The sequence below is a fragment of the Chionomys nivalis genome (assembly GCF_950005125.1).
Source record: "Chionomys nivalis chromosome 23 unlocalized genomic scaffold, mChiNiv1.1 SUPER_23_unloc_1, whole genome shotgun sequence".
Classification (NCBI taxonomy): Eukaryota; Metazoa; Chordata; class Mammalia; order Rodentia; family Cricetidae; genus Chionomys; species Chionomys nivalis.
The window spans coordinates 1,170,524-1,195,181 of NW_026646869.1; the positions used below are offsets into that span (position 1 = coordinate 1,170,524).

Genomic DNA, 24,658 nt, shown 5'->3' on the forward strand with positions numbered 1-24,658 from the left:
CAGCTGCCAGGACTCCCTGGGTGTTTCTATTCTCGGCCTGAGTGGTGCAGCCTGTGACATCCCAGGTGACCAAATAAGGTATTAAATGGGGAGCCTGTGGAGGAAAGGGTGCAGGCCTGCACACCCATTCAATGCCTCCTGTTTGCCCTTAGTGCTGACTTGGTGCCCCACTGACACCCTGCTTCTGAGGAGAGCACCCTTGGCCCTAACATGCCTCATCAGGCCTGTTCTGAAGCTGGTGGTTCCCTGATACCCATGGACATGGGGCTCCATGCTGACCTCCAGGGGCCTGAGGAACAGGCTATAGAAAGGGGAGGGTTGGTACTCCAGCTGCCCGTACAGCTGCTCCTGGCTGTGCTGACAGCTGAGGCTCAATTTAGCTGCAAGGCCAGGGTCTGGCCAGATAAGGTGTGGATAAGGACAGGACCCGCCCCTATGGTGCCCCTTAAATTGCAGGGCTTGGGCTGGGGTTGGGGGCGCAGACACCAAGGCCAGGTGAGAGGGTCCTGCTGCCGTGGTGGCCCACAAGGCACCCGGTGTCTCTCCACCTGTCCACTTGCCTCTCCTGACTCGGTTCCTTCCACCTTCCACAGCCTCCATCCTCTCTCTCCTTCTGTGTCTCTCTGCCTGTTTCTTCATCTCTGCCCCCCAACATATCATCTGTCTCTGTCTCTGTTTTCTCTGCCTCCATTTCTGTATCTGACTTTCCCTGTGTTCTCCTTCTGCCCGTGTTTCTCCATCTGTCTCTCTGATTTTCTCTCCTTTCATCTCTGCCTCTCAGCCCAATATTCCATCTTTCACATTTCCTCAATGTGTCTGTTTCTCTCTTGACCTGATTCCCTTCTCTCTCTCTTTCCATAACTGTCTCTCATCTTTCCCTTTCTCTGCCTCTCTCTAACTCTCCGTCTCTCTGCTTCTCTCTAATTCTCCGTCTCTCTGCCTCCATTTCTGTATCTGACTTTCCCTGTGTTCTCCTTCTGCCTGTGTTTCTCCATCTGTCTCTCTGCCTCTCTCTAACTCTCCGTCTCTCTGTCTCTCTCCATCTCTCTGTCTCTCTCCAACTCTCCATCTTTCTGCCTCTCTCTAACTCTCCGTCTCTCTGTCTCTCTCCAACTCTCCATCTCTCTGTCTCTCTCCATCTCTCCGTCTGTCTCTCTCCATCTCTCCGTCTCTCTGCCTCTCTCTAATTCTCCGTCTCTGTCTCTGCCTACTTGTTCCCCAAGCCCTTCCTTCTCATCTTCTATTTTCAGGTCTCTTTCCCCCTCTCTGCTGGGGCCGAAGCCCTGTGTTCTCTCCTGAATAAAGCTGGCTCTGTCTTGGCTCCCCCTTCTCTGCCTCCGTCTGTCCTTCCCCCTCTCCCCCCACCCACGCCCAGCCCAGATCCTGAGTGAGGGTCTCAGTACCGGCAGTAGGGTTATCCCTCCTGCCCACACAACAGGGGAGAAGGGTGGAGAGCAGGGACTCAAAACCAGAGAGGCAGGGAGGATGGTCAGCACAGATGGGGGACTGTGGGTCATGGGACGCAGAGGCCAGGCAGCACCCCACACCCAGCAGGCCTGTCTCCCCTCCCCCTCAGACCAGGCTGTGCCAGCGCCAGGACAATGCACCCTTGTCTCCTGTCCTGACAGCTGGGGGTTCCTGCCTCCAGCTCCTTCAGAGAAGTCAGCGGCTTTCAGCTCCGCCCTAGGCAGGGGAGTGGCCCTGAGGACCAGGCTTGTGGGGGCACCTGCTATCTCCAGCCTCCTGTCTCTGCCTGAGCCCCGGAGTCCTTCTGGTCACCCTGGTGTTTGTCCACCCTTTCCACCCGCTGCTGTCCCCTCCATTGTTTCCTTTCTCACCATCCAGTTTGCCTGGCCCCTCCCACTAGGAATTTTGTGAGCTCCTGCTGGGTATGAGGCCCCAGACTCTGGTCTCCTTCCCTCTTGCACCCCACCCATTGTTGTCTCTTATTGGCCTCCTCCCTTTCTGCGTTCCTGGGAGAGAGAATGAACACACTTTGAACCCCTATTGTCACTAGCCCTCTCTTATCTCTGTACCCTCCCCTCCCCTGCTCTGTTTTCTCTACTGTCTTCCAGACAAAGAATACATTTATTGAATACTACTATATCCTTCTCTGCTGTCCTTTACTCCCCACTGACAACGGTGTCTGCAGCCTCTGCTTCCTGCTTCTCTCCGCCTGGGGAATGCGGACATTTACTGGGCACCAGCAGTATGCTAAGCTTTTAATAAACCCTTCCTTTTCCCTTCCTCCCGCCTGTCATTTGCTGCCTGCTGACTCCCCTATTCCAGGAAAGGGCGCTAATTGAGCACGCGTGACAAGCCGTCCACACCTATGGCTCTCTTGGCTCTCTCTCTGCTCTGCAGAGAAAGCTGTGACTACTCCAGGCAGAGGGGTGGGGCGCCCTTTGAGAGTACAGCTAGGGTAGAAGGGGCCAGCATGCTTCCGGTGCTAAGGCAGGGACCAGCACTCACGTTCAGGAACAAATGAGGAAACTAAGGCTGTTGGGAAGAGGGTGCGCCCCCTACAGCTGGCCTGGGTCCCCGCCCAATGTGATTCTCATTCTGTCTCTATCATGGTCACATGCCATCTTCCTTTGACCTCTTCCCATCTCTGCCCACATGGTATGGCTGCACACACAATGCAGTATCTGAGGCTGGGGTTCTCCTGTCTCACCCAACTCCGGCACTGAAGCCTCCTCCCAGGCCAGCCATCTGTTTCCTTCTCTCCTCCCCTTCCTCCATGCCTTCCTTCTCTTTCTCCTTCTTTTCCTCCTCCTTCTTCCTCTCTCTTCTCCATCTCCAGCTCTTTCCTCTTCCTCTCCATTTCCTTCTCCACCTGTACCTCCATCTCCTCTCCTTCCTCCTCCTCTTCCATATCCCCTGCCGCCTTTTCTCCTCCATTTTCTCCTTCCCCCGTCCTGTCTTTCTCCATATTCTTCTGGCTTCTCCTTTTTCTCCTACATCTTCTCTTCTTGCATCTCCTCCTCCATCTTATCTCTCCCTCCCTCCATTTGCTCATGCCCCCTCCTTTCTTCTTCCCTGATGCTTCTCCTCCTCTTCCTCCTTTATCTCTTTCTCCTCCGCCTCCAGCACCTATTCCTTCATCTGCTTTCCTCCTACTCCTCTTCCTGCTCCATCTCCTCCTCTTCCAGTCTTCTGATCCTCATCCCTTTGTCTTCCCCTCCTCTTCCTGCTACTCCATCTTTCACTTCCTCCTTCCCCACTTCTTCTCCTCCTCTTCCTCTTTCCCTTTTATCTCCTCCATCTTCCCTGATTTCTTCTCCATTTCCTTCTTCTACTCATCCCAATCTTCCATCTCCTCCACTATCTCCTCTTCCTTCTCCATCCCCTCCTCTTCCTAGTCTTCCTCCTGTATCTCTTCTGATCCTCTCCCTCCTCCATCTCCTCCCGTCTGCTTCTTCACTTTATCCTCCTCTTTCTACAGCTACTCCTCATTTTTCCTTTTCTCCTACATATTTTCTTGTCCATCTCATACTTCTCCTTCACCACCTCCTCATCTTCACCTACTCCCTTCTTCTTCTCCTCACCCCCATCTCTCTGCTCCATTACATCTCTTAATCCTCTGCTTCCCAATCTCCCAGTCCTCTTCCCTTACTCCCTCTTCCATATTCTCCTTTTCCTCCATCATTTCTTTGCTTCCTCTTCCCTCTCTTCCTTCTCTTGTTCCAACACCTCCTCCTCTTCCTTTTTTCCTCCTCTGCTTCCTTTCCCACCTCATTTCCCTCTATCTGCCATTTCTCTTCTTCCTATTTCCCCTCATCTCTTTCTCCTCCTCCATTTTCTCCTCCTCTATTCCTCTACTTCTTCTTCCTCTGTCTTTTTCTTTTTCTTCTTTATCCTTTCCTCCTCCATATTCCCCTCTTCCTCCTCTGCTTCTAATCCTTTCTCTTCAACTCTTTCTCTTTATCATCTACTGTTTCCTCCCAATCCTTCCTTTCTCTTCTTCCATCCTCCCCTCTCCCTATTCTGACTCTTTGTCCACCTTCTATTCTCACTGTTTCTGCTCCTCTATTTCCTTCTCTGCCTCCTCCATGTCCCCCTCTTCTATCCCTTCCCTTTCTTTCATGTCTTCTTGTGTCATCTCTTCTTACTCTTCTCCCACTTCCTCCTTTACCTCCTTTCTTTTCCTAATTCTCTCCTTGCCCTGACCCCCTTTCTCTTTTATTTCTTCCTCAACATTCTTTCGTCTTCCTCCTTCTCTTCCATCTCCTCCTCCTCTTCTTCCCTCCCGTCATGGTTTTACCTTTCCTCCATTTTATAATCCTCATTCTTCTCTTCCTTCTCTTTCTTTCCCTTATCACTTTCTCTTCTTTCTCCCATCGCCTCCCTTTCTCTTTTCTATCTCTTCCTGCTCTTCCTCCTCCTCTTCTTCCTCTCCTGTTCCTCTTTCTTTCCCTCATTTCTTCCTCCTTCTCCTTCCTATATCTTCCTGCTCCTCTTCTATCTCCCTCATCTTCCTCATGTTCTCCATCTCATCCCTTTCCTCCTACTTCCTTCTTCCTCCTCCTTTGTCCACTTCCTTTTTCCTCCTCTTTCTCTATCTTCTCTTCCTCCCCTTCACTGCCTTCATCTACTCCCCTTCCTGTTTATCTTCCTCTTCTATCCCTTCCTCCATTTTCTCTTCTATGTCCTCCTCTTCCTTCTCTCTCCCGTCTCCTTTCTCCTCTATCTTCCCCAGCACCATTGTCCTATTTCTTCATCTCCTCCTCTTTCGTCTCTTCCTTCTCATCCTTCATACCTTTATCTCCTGCTCTTCCTTCTCCTGCATCTCTTCCTTCTCATCCTTCATATCTTTATCTCCTGCTCTCCCTTCTCCTGCATCTCTTCTTTCTCATCCTTCATACCTTTATCTCCTGCTCTCCCTTCTCCTGCATGTCTTCTTCCTATCCACCTCTTCCTCCTCCTCAGTCTCCTGCCTATACTCATCTCCTTTCCCGCTCTCTCCTCCTTTTACATTCCTTTATTTCTCCATCTCCTCTACTTTCTTCTCCTCCATTTCTTTTCTCCTCTCTTTCTCAGTTTCCATCTCCTATGTCTTTCTCCTCCTCTCACTTCTCTTGCTTCCTTCTCTATCTTTTCTTCCTCTGGCTCCTCCTCCATCTTCATCTCTGCCATTTCCTTCTCCTCCTCCATTTCCACTTCCTCCATCCCCTCCTCATGATTCCCCTTCTTCCCCTCTCCATCCCTTCCTTCTCCACCTCTTCTTCTTCCACTCTCTGTCCTCTGTCCTTATCTTTACTGTTTCTTCCTCTTCCATGTCCTTTTAACCTCATCTTCTACTGTTCCTCCACCTCCATCTTCTGTCTGCCTCCCTCACTCCTTCCATCTCCTTTCTCTCCTTTGTTCACTTTTCTCCTGTCTCTTCTTCGTCGTCCATGTCCTTCTCCTCCACCCCTTCCCTCTTCTCTAATCCCACCATCTCCTCATGCTTGTCTCCATCTTTTCAAACATCCCCTTTCAAGCCTTCCTACTCCTACCCCTCCTCACCATCCTGCTCTTCAATATGCTCCAGCCTTTCTTCCTTCATCTCATCACCCTGCTTCTCCAACATATCTCTCTCCTTTCCCTCCATCACCTTCATCTCCTCTGCATCTCTTCATCTACTCCATCTTCTCTGCCTACTTCCCCATCTTGCCCTTCTCGTCTTCTTCCTTCATATCTTCCTTGCCTTGCTTATCTTCCATCTCCTTCATTTCTTTCTGACTTCTTTTTCCACCTTCTCTTTCATATCCCATTCCTCTACCTCATCCTGTCTTTCCTTATCATCCTGTCCTTTCCTTATCGTCACCTCTTCCATCTTCCCCGTGTCCCTTCTTCTCCTCTACCTTCTCTTCATCCTTCATCTCCTTTTTTCCTCTTGCTCCATCTTCTCCTTCTCCGTCTTGTCATCTTTATCACCAACTATCTCTTCCTGCTACCCCTTCATCTCTTCCTCCTTCATCTCTCTCTTCAATTTCTTCTCCTTCATATCCTGATCCTCCATATCTTCCTCTTGTATCTCTTCTTTGCTCACCCCCTCCATCTTCCCTATCCTCTATTCCCTCCTCCATCTTCCCTATTCTCTATTCCCTCCTCCATCTTCCCTATCCTCTATTCCTTCCTCCATCTTCCCTATTCTCTATTCCCTCCTCCATCTTCCCTATTCTCTATTCCCTCCTCCATCTTCCCTATCCTCTATTCCCTCCTCCATCTTCCCTATCCTCTATTCCTTCCTCCATCTTCCCTATCCTCTATTCCCTCCTCCATCTTCCCTATTCTCTATTCCCTCCTCCATCTTCCCTATCCTCTATTCCCTCCTCCATCTTCCCTACCCTCTATTCCCTCCTCCATATTCCCTGTGCTCTATTCCTTCCTCCATCTTCTCTATTCTCTATTCCCTCCTCCATATCTTCCCTATCCTCTATTCCCTCCACCATCTTCCCTATTCTCTATTCCCTCCTCCATATCTTCCCTATTCTCTATTCCCTCCTCCATCTTCCATATTCTCTATTCCTTCCTCCATCTTCCCTATCCTCTATTCCCTCCTCCATATCTTCCCTATTCTCTATTCCTTCCTCCATATCTTCCCTGTGCTCTATTCCCTCCTCCATCTTCCCTATTCTCTATTCCCTCCTCCGTATCTTCCCTATCCTCTATTCCTTCCTCCATCTTCCCTATCCTCTATTCCCTCCTCCATCTTCCCTATTCTCTATTCCCTCCTCCATATCTTCCCTATCCTCTATTCCCTCCTCCATCTTCCCTATTCTCTATTCCCTCCTCCATCTTCCCTATCCTCTATTCCCTCCTCCATCTTCTCTATTCTCTATTCCCTCCTCCATCTTCCCTATCCTCTATTCCCTCCTCCATCTTCCCTGCCCTCTATTCCCTCCTCCATCTTCCCTACCCTCTATTCCCTCCTCCATATTCCCTGTGCTCTATTCCTTCCTCCATCTTCCCTATTCTCTATTCCCTCCTCCATATCTTCCCTATTCTCTATTCCCTCCTCCATCTTCCCTATTCTCTATTCCCTCCTCCATCTTCCCTATCCTCTATTCCCTCCTCCATATCTTCCCTATTCTCTATTCCTTCCTCCATATCTTCCCTGTGTTCTATTCCCTCCTCCACCTTCCCTATTCTCTATTCCCTCCTCCGTATCTTCCCTATCCTCTATTCCTTCCTCCATCTTCCCTATCCTCTATTCCCTCCTCCATCTTCCCTATTCTCTATTCCCTCCTCCGTATCTTCCCTATCCTCTATTCCTTCCTCCATCTTCCCTATCCTCTATTCCCTCCTCCATCTTCCCTATCCTCTATTCCCTCCTCTATCTTCCCTATTCTCTATTCCCTCCTCCATATCTTCCCTATTCTCTATTCCCTCCTCCATCTTCCCTATTCTCTATTCCCTCCTCCATATCTTCCCTATCCTCTATTCCCTCCTCCATATCTTCCCTATCCTCTATTCCCTCCTACATCTTCCCTATCCTCTATTCCCTCCTCCATATCTTCCCTATCCTCTATTCCCTCCTCCATATCTTCCCTATTCTCTATTCCCTCCTCCATATCTTCCCTATCCTCTATTCCCTCCTCCATATCTTCCCTATTCTCTATTCCCTCCTCCATATCTTCCCTATCCTCTATTCCCTCCTCCATCTTCCCTACCCTCTATTCCCTCCTCCATCTTCCCTATCCTCTATTCCCTCCTCCATATCTTCCCTGTGCTCTATTCCCTCCTCCATATCTTCCCTATTCTCTATTCCTTCCTCCATCTTCCCTATTCTCTATTTCCCCCTCCATATCTTCCTATTCCTTTTTCTTCCTTTCTCCTATTTTCTTACTTCCTGTTCCTTTACTCTCATTTTCTCTTCCCTCTCATCTATTTTCTACTCCTTTTCCTCCTCATCCATCTGTATATCCACCCACTCCTCCTTCCCCATCCTCTTCCCCCTCTTTCCCATCTGCCCTCCTCCTTTATCTCCTCTTCTCCCTTCTTTTCCATTTCACTTTTCTCTCTTGCTCTTCTTCCCCTCTTCTTCATCTTGTCTTCTTTCTCTCCTCCCTACTTCTCTTCTTTGCTTCCCCTTTCTCCTTCTACTCTTTTTTCACTTACCATCCATCCTTCTCCCATCCTTCTTCTTCAGTTTTCTTTCTCCTTCTATGAATTCTCCTCCACTTCCCCTTCATTTTCTTCCCCTTCTATCCTTCTTCCTCCGTTGTCTCCCCGGTCCTCTTCCACTTTCTGCCCTACCACTACCACCTTCCCTTACTGCTCCCTCTAGTTTTTCCTCTCGCATCCTTCCTCTTCCTTCTTTCCTCCTGTCTTCCCTTCACTTCCTCCTTTTCCTGCTTTTTCCTCATTCTACTCCTGTGGTTCCTTCTCCTTTTCCCTGCCCTCTTTCTCCTTTGTCTTCCTCCCCTACATCCTCTCATTCCTTTCCTTTCTTTCCTCTGCCTCTTCAGTCTCCTTGTCTTCTCACCATCAGTATTTCCTAAAGTCTTTCTCTTCCTCCTTCCTCAGCTCTCCTTTCCAGCCCCCCCACCCCTGTGATCTACCTCACCTCCCTTCTCCTACTTGTTTCTCCTCCCCTTTCCCTTTCTCCTCATCTCACACTCTTACTCTGTCCCTTTTCTCTCCTGCTCTTCTCCTATCTTTTCATCTTCATTAATCTTCCTTCTCATCCTAGTAACTCACCATTCCAAATAATTCCTCTTCCCCTTTCCTCCTTAATTCCCATCGCCTTTCTCGCTCATCCCCCTATTCCTAATCCTTCTTTTTCTACAACCGCTTCCCCATCCTATTTCTATTTCTCTCTCTTCTTCCTTGCCCTCATCTTCTTCTGCAAGCTCCAATTCTTCCTTGCCATTGTTTCTCATGTTCTCCCTTCTACATTCATCACTTTCTCATCTTTCCTGTTCTCTAATGCTCTTTCCCCTCTTCCTTATTCCGATCCTTCCACTCCCTCTTCCTCCTTGTCCCCCCTCCTTTTTATTTTCCTTGTGCTCTTGCCTCACTTCTTCTCCCAGTCTGTCTTCTCTTCAACATTCTCTCCCTTTTATCTTCTCTAGTCCTGTTCAACTCATCTGTAACATCTCTTAATATTTTCCCTTCCCTCTTTCTTCTTCCTTCATCTAACCCTCTCTTAATTCAACTTTTTCCTTCTCTTCACCCTCAATTCCTCCTTTCTGCTCCTCCCTCTCTACTTCTAATACCCTGTTTTACCCTTTCTTTTATTCCTATATGTATATCCCTATGGTCTTCCCACATCCTCTACCTCCTCCTCTTTCCTCCCTCGTCCTTCGGTTCCCTTTACAGTGTCTCATTCAGTATCTCCTGCTGCTCTTCCTTCTCTCTGGCATCTCCTATTGTTCATGCTTCTGTTTCTCTTAATTATTTCTACTACATCTCTATCCATTCCTATTCTTCTTCCCCTTCCTCTGCCTCCTCAGTCCCCTCTTCTTCCTCCTTCTCCTCTATTCTCTCATCTTCCCCTCCTCTTTCCTCTATCCCATCCTCTTCCCCCTCCCCTTCTTTCATCTGCATCCTCTTCTTTCCCACTTCCATCTACTGAACCTCTTCTATCCCCTTCTCTCACATTTCCTCTCCTCCTTCCCCCCCGCACCTACTTTATCCCTTCCTTTTGCTCCTCCCCACTTCCATCCACTCTACTCCCTAGTCTTCATCCAACCCTCCTCTCTCTGCTCAATTCCCTCGCCTTCCTATTTCCCTCCATCTCCTCTACCCCTTCACCTAGTATATCACCTCTAGAGCCCCTTCTTCCTTTGTTCTAACTCCTCTAACGCCTCTTCTGCTCTGCCTATATGTTCTCCATCCCTTTCTGCTTCCTCCCCTTTATCTCAACTATCCCTTGTTTTCCTCCTCCAACTGCTCTATCCTCCTGTCTACCTTCTTTATCTCCTCCATCTGTATCCCTCCTCTTCCTTTGTTCCATTTCCTCCTATGCTTCCTCTCCTTTTCTGCTTCCCCTTTATCTTCTCCATCCTCTCTTCCCTCCTCCATCTCATCTATTCCTCTCCATTTTCCCTCACCTTCTGCTGTCCCTTTGACTATCTTCTTTCTTTCCTCAATCTCATCTGTCCCATTCTCTTCCTCCTTTCCCTCCTCTCTCTTCTGTCATCCTTCCTCCCATCTTCCCCTCTTCCACCTCCTTCCTGTCCCCTTCTCCTTCCTCTCCTCCAGCCACTGCATCCTCTTCTCATCTTCCTTCCCCTCCTTTATCTTCTCTATTCCTCACTCTTCCTCCCTCCCTTCTCTACCTCCTCCTTCTATGGCACCCTCCTCTATTTACTGTTTCCTTCTCTTCCTCCTCCCTGTTCCCACCCAACCTTTTCCTCCTTAGCCTTGTCCTCATTTCCTTTCTCCTGTTCCTCATCCCTAGCCTTCCTCCACACTCTCCTCTCCCTCCACGCTCTCCTCTCCCTCCACGCTCTCCTCTCCCTCCACGCTCTCCTCTTCCTCCAGCTCCTTTGTGACTCTAGTCCTCCCTCCTGTTGGCTCCTTCCTCCTCCTCTCACACTTCATCCTCTTCTTCATTCTGCTTTCCCTCTTTCCCCATCCTCTTCCTCCCTGCCCTTTTGTTTCTAATGTCTCCCATTTCCTATTAGCTTCCTTTCATGCTGTCCTGTGCCACTTGCTCCTTCTGTCCTATTTCCTCAGTGATCTTTCCCCACCCATCCAAGTTCCTGTTTTCTTCTTTTATCTCCTTTTCTTCTCCCCTTTTCCTGCCATACTTCCTTCTCCCTCATCTTCCCTTCTTCTTTTCTCCTTAATCTTGTTCTTCACTGGGGTCCTCCTCCTTCCCATCTCTCCTTGTTTGAATCCACTCTGTCCTGTTCCTTGTCCCCTCCTCCTGTGTCTCCTTTTGTCTTCCTTCCTTCTTCCTCCTTTTCTACAATCTCTTCTTCCCTGTCCTCCCCCTCCTCCTCTCTTCAACTCATGCTACCCTACAACCTCCCCTCCCCCATCACCTCCTAGTCCCATGCTACACTCTTCCCCTTTCTTCCTCCCCTCTCATTTCCTGTGGCACCTGCGCACTCTTATTTATCCCTCTACCTCCCTCTGCTCTGGACCTTACACACACTCTAATTTCGCTCCCCTCCCCCCTTTTTGGTTTTTTGAGACATGGTTTCTCTGTGTAACAGCTCTGACTGTCCTGGAACTCACTCTGTAGACCAAGCTGGCTTTGAACTCAGAACCCTGCCTGCCTCTGCCTCCTGAGTGCTGGGATTAAAAGCATGCGCCACCACCCCCCTGCCCATTTTTCCACCATAATATTCCTGTTTTACAGCACCTCCCTGCCTTGTCCTGACTCTCCCTCTGGACCCTTCCCTCTCACCTGTGCTGGGTCCCTAGACCAATCCCAGTCTCAGATGTGGGGACAGGATATCCAGGCTTGATGTCCTGCTGGGTCCCTCCACACAGTCCCATGTGGCTCTGGGTCCCATAAGGAATGTGATCAAGGGTGTTTGGTACACCCATCTCCCCCTCACCTCCTCTGCCTGCCTCAGTTTTCTCTACAGCTCAGGCTCTCCCACCAACACTGTAACATACTGGCATCTCTTCCCTCCTCACTTAAAATTATATAAGTTGAGCATCTCCCTTGGCATCCCTCCCTTTCTTGTCTTTGTTTTTCAGTATCTCCTACTCTCCCCATCTATCCTGTTTCATGGTACTAATTGCTTCTCCCAAAAGGCTCACCCCTCTGGTGTCTGCTGGAGTGCTCTACTCTGCCCCTCACATTCCTGGGGTCCTCTTGGTTTTCTCTCTTTCTTGCACTCTTCCTATCCCTCGTGTGTATGTGTAGGATGTGTAAGACGGAGATCAAACTTGGGTTCCCCCATTTAATTTTTTTTTTAGTTTGTATGTGCATGTGTGTTTATGGTGTACTACGAGAACACGTGTTTGGAGCTAAGAAGGCAACATCTGCTGTCTCCAGTTGTTCTCCACCTTAATTTTATTTGCTTATATGGCTTTTTTTTTTTATTTTTGTTGTTTTGGGTTTTTTGGTGATGGTGGTTTGTTAGTTCTTTGAGGCAGGTTTTTCTCTGTAGCCTGACTGTCCTGGAACTCACTCTGTAGACCAGGCTGGCCTTGAACTCAGAGATCCCCCTGCCTCTGCCTCCCAAGTGCTGAGATTAAAGGTGTGTGCCACCACCACCAAGTTTTTCACCTTGGTTTTTGAAACGTCACTCATTGAACTCAGAACTTTGCTGCTTTGCTGAGGCTCACCAGTTAGCAAACCCCGGGAGCCCGCTGGTCTCGACCTCCCCAGCACCAGGGCTGCAGACACAGGTCACTGTATGGGTGCTGGGACTCAAGCTCGGGTCTCCCTGCTGCCCAGCAAGCACTCTGCCAACAGCCCTATCCTTTTCCTCCTCCTTTCTCTTGTCCTTTGACCGCTCTCCTTCCTCCTTTCCCTTCATTCTTTACTCCTCTGTGTTCACTCTCCCCCCATTTTTTCCCCAGCTCTCAACCCCAAGGGCCTCTAAGTGAGCTGTTCCCAGCCTCCTACCCTGGTGCTGTGAGGGTCCCCAGGTCCTGGGAGGGAAGTGGGCCACCAGTGGCCACAAAAGGCCATGGCAGGAGGCTGATTACCTGGAGAATGGCTACCAAGCCAGAGTCCAGGTGTGGGGCAGGGTCTTTGTGACACTCCTTTCTTTTTCTATTTGTCCTGAATGCCGGACACTTCCTGGAGGAATCAGACCCTGAAGGCAGGAAGCAAAGAATCAGCTGAGAGAGCAGAGAGAGCTGCCCACAGACACAGCATGTAAGTGGCAAGGCCAGAACTTGGGATCCGGGGTTGGCTAGGGACGGGCACTGAGGTTGGTGAATGCTGATGAGACTTCTCTGTCCCCTGCCAGGCCGTCCGCCCTCTTCAGGTATCAGCAATGAAGGCCTCAACTGACTTCAGTTTTCCTGGTGAAAACATCGGTCTAACACCTGCAGGACACTGAAGATCAGCAGTTGCAAGGACAGAGGCTTCTTAGACTCATATACCCGAAGGACCAAGACTTCCCAGCACAGATCGTGTGTGCGCCCCGCATGTGTAAAAGGACTGTCACCACCTGCTGGCACAGAGTGGAACTGCAACCCAGCTGTATCAAGCACTGAAATTTGTCCCCAATAAAGGACAGTTGGGATTAGGGAAGCTGTGGATGGAGGAATATGGAAAATTCTGTTAAAACGAACATTTTCACTCCTAATACAGAAACATCCATGGCAAGTGTTTGTTTGCCTATCTGAGACAGGGTCTCATGCCGCTCAGGTAGGCCTTTAACTCCCTGTGTAGTCAATGGTAACCTTGAGCCTGATCTTCCTGCTTCTGTGCTAGAATTACAAGTCTGTGACACAACACCTGGCTTCAACCAGATCCTGACATGGAGTCTCACACTGAGAGTGACTGTCTGCTTTCCAGGGGGATGGGGGGCCCAGGCATACTAGGGAGTCGTGATTGCAAACCTGCTGGTCTATGCACAACCCATCACCTTGCTAAATGGAAGGCAGGCGCAACCACGATGGGTGACCTCTAGGGTTCCCGCTGCTGTGAGGAATCACCACGGCCAAAAGCAAGTTGGGGAGGAAAGGGTTTATTTGGTTTACACTTCCACATTGTAGTCCATCATTGGAGGAACTCAGGAAAGGGCAGGAACCTGGAGGCAGGAGCTGATGCAGAGGCCATGGGGGGGTGGGCTGCTTACTAGTGTGCACATCATGGCTTGCTCAGCCTGCTTTCTGACAGAACCTAGTACCACCAGCCCACAATGACTACGAAAATGCAGCCAGCTGGTGGTGGCGTACATATTTAACAGAGGAAGGCAGATCTCTGAGCTCGAGGCCAGCCTGTTCTACAGAGTGAGTTCCAGGACAACCAGGAATCCACACAGAAACCCTGTCTCAAAAAAAGTAAATAAAAATAAAAAGCCTACAGCTGGAGAATTTTCTCAGTTGAGGTTTCTTCCTTTCAGATGACTCTAGCTTGTGTCAAGTTGACATAAAAAAATGGCCAGGATCGTGGGGAACAGCTAGAAGCCCAAGAACGGGCCCTGCTTTGGTCAGAGTATTTCCCTGGAGGATAAGAAGCCTCCAAAATTCCAGGTGCCACAATGGGGAAGCAGAATCACACACGACATTAAAGACGCCGAGGACAGGTTAAGAGCCAGCCTGAGACTAGAAGGCAGAAAGGGGGAGCTTTCTAGGAAACAGAGAAGGGTATCCCAGGATGGGGCAAGGAAAGGAGAGTTCCCCTGAGCTGCCTTCATCTTAGGCCTGAGCCAGCAAGTTGGAGAGGGTCTAGGAGAGGATCAAGGGCTGAGATGGGAGCATAAGTGGACATAGGGACTGTGGCAGGAGGTAGCAGAGGGATGAAGCTGCAGTTTAAGAAGCATGGCCAGATGCACTAATTACAGGCATCAGATGCCAGGCCAGGGGCGCGCTGTTTGTCCCGTGGATGCTGGAAGCCATGAGAGGGCAGCAATGGGGCCAGCTCTGGTGTCAGAGCCCAAGATGGGATGGACAGTGTGTGGAAAGGCCAGGGTGAAGGCTACACTGAAGCTCCAGATGGGTGTCCTGCCACAGGGCTACCTCTAGAGCAGCCTAGAGGGGCAGGAATGGTGGGGTGGGAGCTGATGCAGGTCCTGAGGCTGGACCAGTGACAGCATTTCTAGAACAATCCAGAAGCCGCTGTGCTGGGACAGAGGCACAGGGAGCTGGGTGGCAGATGAGGCTGCAGTCTGGAGGGCCTAGGGGCTGTCGGGGAAGCAAAACTGTTGGCGCCACTGGTGAGAATGTAGCTGAGGCAGAGTAGCAATGGGCTCAAAGCGCAAGAGAAAATGCGTATGAGCACATGCAAGCCCAGAGCTCACCACATGTCACCCGGCAGATACGTAGCTGCAGATATGTACGGTTACAAAGAAAAAAAAAAGCCGACCAAAGACCCATGGATGACTATGAATGAAAACGAAATAAGCTATAGGTGGAAGGAGGCTGGAGCCTTCTCCAGCATGTGTCATGTGTCACACATCCTGCAGACTGCTTTCTCCTGTCTTCATTGACAGGGGAGCAGGGATGGGAGATCAGAAAGCTTTGTGTGGAGCTACCACACCCAAATTCCTGGACAGTGAGCTCTCTGGGGACCCACAAGAACTGAGGGTTTACCAGGATGGAGCCCAGGGAGCCTAATGGACTAAGCAGTGAGAACACAGGAGCCAATGGTTGAAAACAACCTGCAGCGAAGGGAAAGCCACCAGCTATAGTCACAGCTCTATCCTCTAAAGTATAAAGATGGCTCTGCAGGTGCTCCTCAGTCATCCGGTACATGCAGGCGCTCCTCAGACAGTCATCTGGTACACGCAGGTGCTCCTCAGTCATCTGGTACACGCACACATTTTAAAATTCATTATTCACACACACACACACACACACACACACACCTTCTGTGGAGGTCAGCGCACACCACACCCTGAGAACCATTAATCTACTTCCACCACACGATCTCAGGACTGGACTCAGGCCTTCAGGTTCAGTGGCACCGCTAGCTGCCAAGCCACTCCACCGAGGCAAACCCAAGGACACTGAGAGAGCACATCTCCCATCCGTTCTGTTTTCTCTCTTTCGTAGTTCCACTCCCGACCACCTCTATAAATTTTAGAAACTGCAAATGAGAAGCTACGTTTCCGTGTTTCTCGGCCAGGCTGTTGCATCCATTTTCCTGTAAACATGGCTTCATTCTGTATGTCTGAAGACAACTCCACTGTGTCTCTGTTTTCTTCACCCACCTTGCTGTCACTGGACACCAAGGGTAGTCCCGTACTCCACAACTGTGTGGGAGTTCCTTTGTGACTTCCAGGGCCATGCCCATGAGGCAGAGCTGGGTCAGCCCTGTCTAGTGTGGAAGACCAAACACCAGTGTCTCAAGAACCTTCTGTGACCACGTCCACTGTGGCTGAGATGGTTTGCATCCCCACAAGCCATGAGTGTTCAGCGTCATACACACCCTTACCAGTACTTGTTTTAACTGGCTGGGGTGAGCCAGAATCTCAACAGAAGCTTTTGCTGTTTGAACCCAGGGCCCCGTGGGTAATGGGCAAGCACTCTGAGCTACACCCCAGCCTTCATTTCCCTGACCTGTGAACAGTCTCCATCCTTACTGTCCTCACCCTGAGGGCAGGCTGTGCATCCCAGTAGCTCCTTTACCCCTTAGGCTGTTTTGATTTTTGTTGTTGTTGTTGTTCTTTATATAGTCTGGATTGTTTGGCAGTAATGGAAATGGAACGCAGAGTCTTCCTTAGACATACTGGGCAAGCATCTAACCACCAAGCTGCACCCCAGCCCAGAAAGCAGCACCTGAATTTAGACAAACAGTTGAGATTTGCATAGCAAACATTCCAGAAAAAAAATCAGTCTGCACTCTGAAGTAATCAGGAAAGAGGTCAGCACAGGAGACAGGGAGCACAGCCTCTGCTGCGGCCATCCTCCTGGTCACCACGTTGGTGACAAGATGTGAGGCCACCATTCCATGCACAGCAGCAAGGGGACGTGAACTGGACAAAGCCCTGGGACCAAGGCCATCTGTCACACCACGGCGTGCAGGGGTCTGAGTAGTCACACTGGCCAGAGAGAAGAGGCTGCGGGCACGGAGGCCCAGGAAGGAAACACACCACTGCAAGCTGATGCTGAGACGGCAGGTGTGACAGGTGCACTGCAGCCTTCCCAAGCCCACCCCTGAGGATGACCTGTTGGGGAGCACTGTGTCATGGTGTGATGTCCCAGCTAGCACTGTTCCGAGAGGCTTCCGAACCTTCCCAGGCGGGGACTCAGCTGGTAGGGGGTAGCCCTTGAGGGCTGGCCTGCAAAGGTGCTGCCTGACCAGACCGCTGCTTCCCGTCTGCCCTGGTATCAGCAGTATCACAACCTGGCCGGCATGAACTGAGCAGCAGCCCTAGCAGGCCAACCCCACGAGGATGAGCCAAACCCTCTGCACCCACAAGCCCGATCAGTCTTTCCTGCCATCTGCTGCTCCCGTCGGGTGGTGTACTGCCGCAGCACAAATGCAACTCCAACTCCAGGTTAACCTGCAGTCACTGCACAGAGAACTGGTTTTGTGATTTGTATTGTGAGGGAAGTGTCTAGTAGCCCAGGCTGACCTCAAACCCGCTAAATAGTCAAGCAACACCTTGAACTTCTGATCCTCCTGGCTCAGTCTGAGCGCTGCTCCTGAGTATGCGCCACCATGCACAGCTGGCGTATGCACTGCTGGGATTGAACCCACAGCTTCTTCATGGAGGGGCTTGCTATATAGCCCAGGCTAGCCTTAAAGTCACTATGTAGCTTAGGCGGCCTTAGCCTACTGAATGCTGGGATTCTAACTGATACCCATGTACCAACACACAAGCCCATCCAGTGAGGGCCAGGTCCCGGTGCAATCCTTATGTGAGGATGAGGGAGACGATAGGAACATGTGCAGCTGCTGGGCCAGCAAGTGTGCACGTGCTGGGAAGGGAACGAACAAATGCACCAGGGGGTCAGGAACCAGCCTCTTCCAGCAGTTCAGAAGGTGTTCCTGCTCACAGGAACTTTAATCTGCCCCAGGCATCACTCTGAGCGTCCTAAGGAAGCCATTCAAACACAAACCAGGCAAAAAGCAGAAGCGAGCTGAATGGTGGCTGTTCAGGGGACAGTTTAATCAACAGCCATACAACACAGCTGAGGTCAGCAGCAGCCACACTCAAGCCTGGCTCTCCGAAACACGCACACAAATGGCGAGAATGACAGACTAACGGGGAGCCCCCCAATCCTCTCCTGCTGCTGTCCTCAGACAGGAAGGACGATGCTGGAAGTCACCATGGTGTTCTGGGGCAGAGAGCAAAGCATGCCACATGGAAAGTGGCTGGAGGTTCAACACACTGGCAGGTAGACCCAGCCACCAGCAGCAGGAGCCTAAGTGTGACAGTGAGGAGTGCATGGGGATGGGGACAAAGGCACAGAGGCTGGAGAGAACCAGGCATGTTCCCAAACTGCATGGTGGAGTGGGGTTGGGCGGGGCTAGAGCATGTTTAGCAAGGGAACAGTGCCACATGGCAGGACATAGTAGCACAACACCCAGGAAAGCTGGTGGGCCTGAAGTGGCTACAGGGAGGTGCACCCTGGCTCTCAAAAGAGAGGCTCAGAGAGAGAATGAAGGACCTGCAAGAAGGCTGTGGGCTCCTGAGAAGGGAGAGCCTTCCACGTTCATGCAATAGGGAGACACAGGGACAGGAACTCCTTGGACTGGCCAAGGACAGGAAGCTCTGGAGGACTCTAGGTGGTACAGCTTCTCACCGGCCGCTGCCCCCACCCCCACCGCCGCCCTGGCCCCCGGCGTCCGGTGCTCCAGACATCATGAGGAACAGCACAACTGGAATGATGTACATCCACTGCAGGTGGGACAGGTGGACAAAGAGACAGAAAAGGGATGTTTAAGTGGTGAGGCTGGTCCAAGATGGGGGCCGTGGAAGGGAGGGGCTGGGTCCCCTAGTCACTACAGGCAGGGCCAGGGCAGGGGCAGGAGCAGGAGGGTGTGGGCAGAGGGCAAGGCGGGCAGGGGTCTGGGTCCTCACTTAGGCCTCCGCTGGCGCTGGTGCAGGCCCTGGGGCAGCAGGACGCAGGGCTGTGAGCAACACGGCCCCCCCCAGGATGAGGTGCCACTGAGGGAGGGAGGGAGGGAGGCAGGTCAGCGGCCTGGCTGTGAGAAGGGCCAGCCCTGAAGTAAGTGCAGAGACACAGGGCTGAGGTTTGCCAGGAGTTGGTTCCTGACATGGGAGCTTCTGAGGCCCCTACCGGAAAGGGGCTTAGCTCGTGTCGCTGGCCTCAGCGCCCTCCCTCCTCTCCCTTGATCCATGCTGGCCTTGCTGGCTCCTTACCTTGTTGGGCCTGGCACAAGACTCCAACCTCAAGGGATGGAAGACTTGGTACAGTCGGCCTCCTCAGGAGGGTCGGCCCTCCACTCCCCACTCCAGGGCCTGGGCATCAAAGACTCAGGCCAGCAGGTGCCCTCCCAGGCTCCTCTGCAGCCCTCCTGTGCCTCTCACACCTACTCCAGGGCCGCCTGCCTTCTGGCCCTGCCTCACACGGGTCCGATCTAGTCAAGCTCCCTCACTGCCCACTGGGCTGCCCCTTCCCTCCTGGCCCTCCACACATGCCCACAGCTTGTCTGTCCACACCCAGCTACCTTCCACTCCGCTCTGCTCCCAACAGGCTTGGGGTGCCTGTGCCTGCAAATTCCCAGCCCAGCCCAGGCTATGAGGCTTCGAGAGCCACTCAGCCCTTGACAACTCAGATAGGGTCCACAGCCCTCAGCTTCCCACCAGAGGAACACACACATCATCTGCTGGGGGCAGGGGGTGTGGAAGGAGCCGCACTCAGAGGAACACACACACATCATCTGCTGGGGGCATTTGTGTGGAAGGAGCCGCACTCAGAGGAACACACACACATCATCCGCTGGGGGCAGGGGGTGTGGAAGGAGCCGCACTCAGAGGAACACACACACATCATCTGCTGGGGGCACTTGTGTGGAAGGAGCCGTACTCACGTATTTGGCAAAGAAGGACTTCTGCTCCTGAGGGTTCTTGGCCTTCTGGGCCTGCTCCATCTCCAGGCGCTCAATGAAGGCCGCAGTCTCAGGGCTAAACACGGGAGGGAAGGGGCAAGGTAAGGGCTAGAGCCCCAGTACCAGGGTGCCCGGGGCAGCCAGTGGCCCTGGCCCCCCTCCAGCACTCACCCTGGTGCGGTGCCTGGAGGCCGCAGCTGCACAGACGTATTGAACAGCTCCAGGTCCTCATCTTCCACCTCAGAGCCCCGGCAGCCCCCAGGGTAAGCAACCACTGACAGTCCCACCACGTTGCCAGCCACATCCACGTGCAAGGTCAGCTGGTCTGAGAGGTGAGACTCCACCAGGGAGCACTGCAGACGATGGGGAGGGTGGAACGGAACGGTCAGGGAGAGCTGCCCAGCTCCGCTGCACTGCCCCACAGATGCACAGTGCTCCACCAGGGAGCGTGCTCCACCAGGGAGCACCGCGGAAGATGGGGAGGGTGGGAACGGTCAGGGAGAGCTGCCCAGCTCCGCTGCTCTGCCCCACAGATGCACAGGCATCCTCCAGAGCCCCCACCCCCAGCTCCGCTGCTCTGCCCCACAGATGCACAGGCATCCTCCAGAGCCCCCACCCCCATGCCCAGGTCCTTCGGACCAACACCAACTGCAGGAGTTCAAGCTGAACAGTTCCTCAGGGCCCCACAGCGAGAGGCTCCATGAAGGCAGGAAAGAGATGCAGGCAGTCCTCATCAATGACTTACCGCTGGGACAAAGGAAGACACATAGCCGCCAGCTTCTGAACCATCAAGTACCCCAGGCCGCCTGGGGACCCGGACCCTGTAGAGGCCATTGACGGCAGCCACATCCTGCAGGATACGCAGACACCCATGAAGGGACAGTGTCAGCCCAGCAGGCTGGTCAAGAGGACGCTTCCCCAGCCTTGGTCTCATAGCACGTCACATGCCCTGGCTGACAAGTCTGCTCAGAATCTTCCTCCTGGCTACCAAGTGAGGCTCAAACAGCTGGGGCTTCCCACACACCCATACTCCCCGGTGGAGAAGTCACATCAGCTCAAGTGCATCCCAGCACAAGATCCAGGCGCACATGATCCTCCACCCGTACACACCTAAACCCAGGTACCACAAATGGTGGCCTGTGGGAGTGGCTAGGACAGGGAATCACATGGAGACCAGGCGGGGAGGCAACAGCAGGCGTCTTGCTGCCTTCCTGCACACAGAAGGCATCGAGGCACACGGCCATTGCAACAAAGCAAGTTCCCCTGCCTCCCTCACGCTGGGAGCAAGAACAGAGCCCAGCCCAGACAAGGCTGCAGCTTGAAAGGAGCCTCTTGTTCTGGGCTTTCTCGGGACGGTAAGAAGGTACCCCACAGGGAGAGGTGGCTGAGTTAGCCATCAGGGCCCCAACCTCACCCGGAGCCGGCCTCGCTCCTCCTCACTGAGTTGTCGTTGTGTTGCCGACAAGGTACCATCCTGCTGGTTCCAGAGTAATGAGCCACGCTTCTGGAAGTTGGCTCCATCACCTGTGGGGAACTGGGCTCAGAACCAATTCCCTCTAGCGTGACCTGCCCCACCTCAGGGACGGTAGCTTCCTCCCCCACTTGTCTGCTGTCAGGTACTGCACTGGTCCACAGGGCAGCCCAGCCTGTGGCTCCCGTGGCCTGCACTGCCTTCTAACGACTCTGGCTGGGGTGGTTACAACAACTCTCTGGGCCAACCAGGGCCTGACTCTCACAAGTGCTGACTCCATTAAGGAGCTGTGGGCACAGCAAAGAGCACGCTCTGAGTCGACTGGTCAGACCCTTTAGTCAGGCAGATATTAAGGCTGGCCCAGTTCTGCCTTCCCTGAAAGAGGGGACCCTGTGGTGTTGCCCCAGACCTGTTTCCTTTGCTGTAAAATGGGCCAATGCTCAGACCCACTGCCTCACAGACTAGGAGCAAAGGCAGGACACAAGTCAAGGTCAGAGAAGTCTGCTCTGACATTCCTCCTTCAGTTGACTGGGTCTGGGGTTGCTCCTACAGGTCGGGGGCAAGAAAGAAATTATATATATTTTATATATGTCACATATACACACAGACTCATATATATACTGTGTATGCATATGTATGCATGCATGCATGTGTACACCCAGATGTGTACATGTGATGTTAACTTGTATTTAATTTCTGCAAACGGCAATTTTTATTAGCACAAAGCAACAGGGCATTTTAAGAGGGCGATGCTGTCAAGATCTGACAGGGGACACACAAGCATGAGCAGTCAGAGGCCCTGACAGCTAGTTTCAATTGTAACCTGACACAATCTAGAACCACAGGGGAAGAGTCTCAGTGAGGGACTGTCTAGGTCAGGCTGGGTCCTGGGTGTCATCTGTGGGCGAATGACTTGATTGCATTCATTGAAGCAGGAAGGCCCACCCACTGCAGGTGAGACCGGTCCCTAGGTTTTTATCGTGAGTTGTGGTAAGTGTAGAGAGGGAGCTGAGCACAGTGAGCAAGTATGCATTCATTCTCTCTGCTCTGGACTGTGGGTGTGACGTGACCAGCTGTCTCAAGTCCCCGGTTTGACTTCCCTACTAGGAAGGGCTGGAACTGGAACAGTGAGAGAAAATAAAATTTTAATGTGGAAGGCAGAAAAAAGAAGCGCATGCGCTATGGAGTTTGTGGCCCTGGGAAGATACCAGAGACTCAATCCAATTATAATTAAAAGGGTTATTGATTAGCGGCTAGGAGGACAATAGCCTTAAAGCTGAATCTCAGGCATGTCATGAAGGAGGGGTAAGGGGAACAGTTTTTAACAGCGAAAACCACAAGAAGACCTTCAATATCTATGCAAGCAAGTCAACATGGGCCTGTTCTGCCACATGGTAAAGGCAACCCAAAACAATCTTTGAGTCTCTGTGGAAGCAAGTTACAGAAACCAAAAACCAATTAGCCATATAACAAGAACATGGTCACAGCTATACATTTTTGGGTGGGGGTCACTGAGTCAGGCTGAGAACTTACCTTCCAGGTGCTGTAGTCGGGGACAGTTAGTGGGTATCAAGGTAGATGCCTGGCTTAAAACGCAGCTTCTTTAGCTATCACATGTCCATGTATGCACGTGCCTACACCCATATACACACATGTGCCTACACCCATGTATGCACATGTGCACACATCTCTGCATGTGTGTGCTGTATATGTGTGTAATTTCTATTAATAGAAATTTAACCCATACCCTTGGACATGCCGGACAAGCACTCAATCCCTTGAAGCCAGGTATGGTCATCTAAAAGTAGCTTCTCTCCACCCTCTCTCCACCAGACAGGCTGTTACTGGATACGTACAAGGCTCAAACACACTGAACTCACCAATCTCAAATGAATGTTCCAGCAGCAATCCCACAGTACCACAGCCCTCACCTTCACGACCATCAGCCCCAGCCTGGAGGAGAGACAGGAGCCCCAGGTAAAGACCACTCAAATTCTGGGCAGAGCAGAACCAACTGGCCCCAGGACAGAAAGGCCATGTTCACATCCAATTACAGGTGCTTTCCCCAGAACCGTCCTGCCCATGAATATTCTGAGATTTTCACAGCTCAAAAGAAAACCCTATAAACATGTTTAAATGTTACTTTCGTGTCCAACACCCAGGCCATTATCTTTTGGTTGGTTGGTTGGTTGGTTAGCTAGGGGTTTTATACTTCTTTTTTGGTTTTTGTGTTTATTTTGAGACAGGCTCACTGTATCGCCCAAGCTAGTCTCTAACTCATTCCTTCTGCCTCCAGGGCCTGGTGCTGGTATTACAGGCCGCACCACCAGGTTCTGCTCTCCAGCTCACTGTGAGCTTTTCCTTCCTGAGCTCACAAGCACTAGCTTCCTTTGCATAGATGTTAATACCCTGGCCATTCACTGTCAAGAATTCCATCCCCTCTTCAGTACATCCGTGATCCTACACTTTTTCCCCCCACGTTCTGTAACAGTCTCACTAAACCACTCCCAGGCTGCTCTTGACGCAAGACGATCCTCCTGCCTCAGTCTGCTGAGTGCTGGAGTTACAAATAAATTGTCACCGCCAGCAGATTCATTTTTGGTTTGGTTTTGAGTTTTGTGTATGGGTGTTTGCTACATGTACATCTGTGCCTCATGTACATGCCTGGCAGGCCAGAAGAGGGTGTTTGATCCTCGGGAACTGGAGTTATAGACAGTTGTGAGCAGCCAGGTGGGTGCTCGGAATCGAACCCGGGTACTCTGGAAGAACGGCCAGCACCGTTTTTGTTTTGGGGGGGGGTCTTGTTTTTTTGAAACAGGGTCTTAGGAAGCCCAGGCTGACCTTGAACTCCTAGAGCGTCAGGACTGCACCCTCACGCCAACCAAAGCCTTTTATGTCTAAACTTCAAGCTTCTCCTACTCAGGCATCTACAGCACTCAATGGCTCCTGTAGGACCTGGCTTCCTCGTGCATACTCAGAAATACGACTCCATCCCTAGCGCTCAGCTGCTAGCGCTATATCTGTATTATTTACTGAGTCAGGGTGTCACTATGTAGCCCTGTCTGGCCTCGAACTCACCTGTCTCTGCCTCCCAAATACTGCAATTGAAAGCGTGCACCATCACACCCACTTTTCGTGTTTTTGAGACAATGTTATGCAGCCCAAGCTGGCCTCAAACTCCTTCCTTGATCCTCCCGTCTCAGCCTCCTGTGTACTGGGATGAAAGGTGTGCACAACCACGTCAAGCCAAGTTCTTAGTCAGCTTCGGTTACAGACCGCATCCTCTCATGAATATTCACGATGCGAGTCCATCTAGAGCCTGCAGGAGGCCGCCCCGCCCCGGCCGCTAGCACTCACCCCGCGCGCGGCGGACCCGACCCGGCAGCCGCTGCCTCGGGCCCTACTTGGAGCCGCGGCGGCTATCAGCAAGAGCACGAGCAGCCGTGCAGCCCCAGCACCCGCGGCCACCATAACGAGGATCTGAGAAGAGCCGAGCGCCGTAAAGCACGCTGGGAACCCGAGTGCATCCTGAGGCTCATGCGCCTGCGCCGCGTGCCGCCCATGCGCACTAGCACTCGTTCACCTGC

At 51.8% G+C, this 24,658-nt stretch overlaps 1 protein-coding gene across 2 annotated transcripts; it reads right to left on the reverse strand.

The window, feature by feature from the left end:
* Positions 1 to 13,591: 13,591 nt before the first annotated feature.
* Emc10 (ER membrane protein complex subunit 10) lies at positions 13,592 to 24,625 on the reverse strand. Of its 2 annotated transcripts, XM_057761018.1 has the most exons (8): positions 24,429 to 24,625; positions 22,952 to 23,024; positions 21,015 to 21,124; positions 20,346 to 20,450; positions 19,772 to 19,953; positions 19,583 to 19,676; positions 18,609 to 18,695; positions 13,592 to 18,425 (listed from the first exon to the last, which is right to left on the reverse strand). In XM_057761018.1, exons 1-7 carry the CDS (start codon positions 24,540 to 24,542, stop codon positions 18,609 to 18,611), a joined length of 765 nt encoding a protein of 254 aa, XP_057617001.1. In that variant the 5' UTR covers positions 24,543 to 24,625; the 3' UTR covers positions 13,592 to 18,425. The 2 variants fall into 2 exon arrangements, with proteins under 2 accessions (XP_057617001.1, XP_057617000.1); XM_057761017.1 differs by lacking the exon at positions 18,609 to 18,695 and having other exon boundaries at positions 24,429 to 24,622.
* Between the last annotated feature and the right edge of the window lie 33 nt (positions 24,626 to 24,658).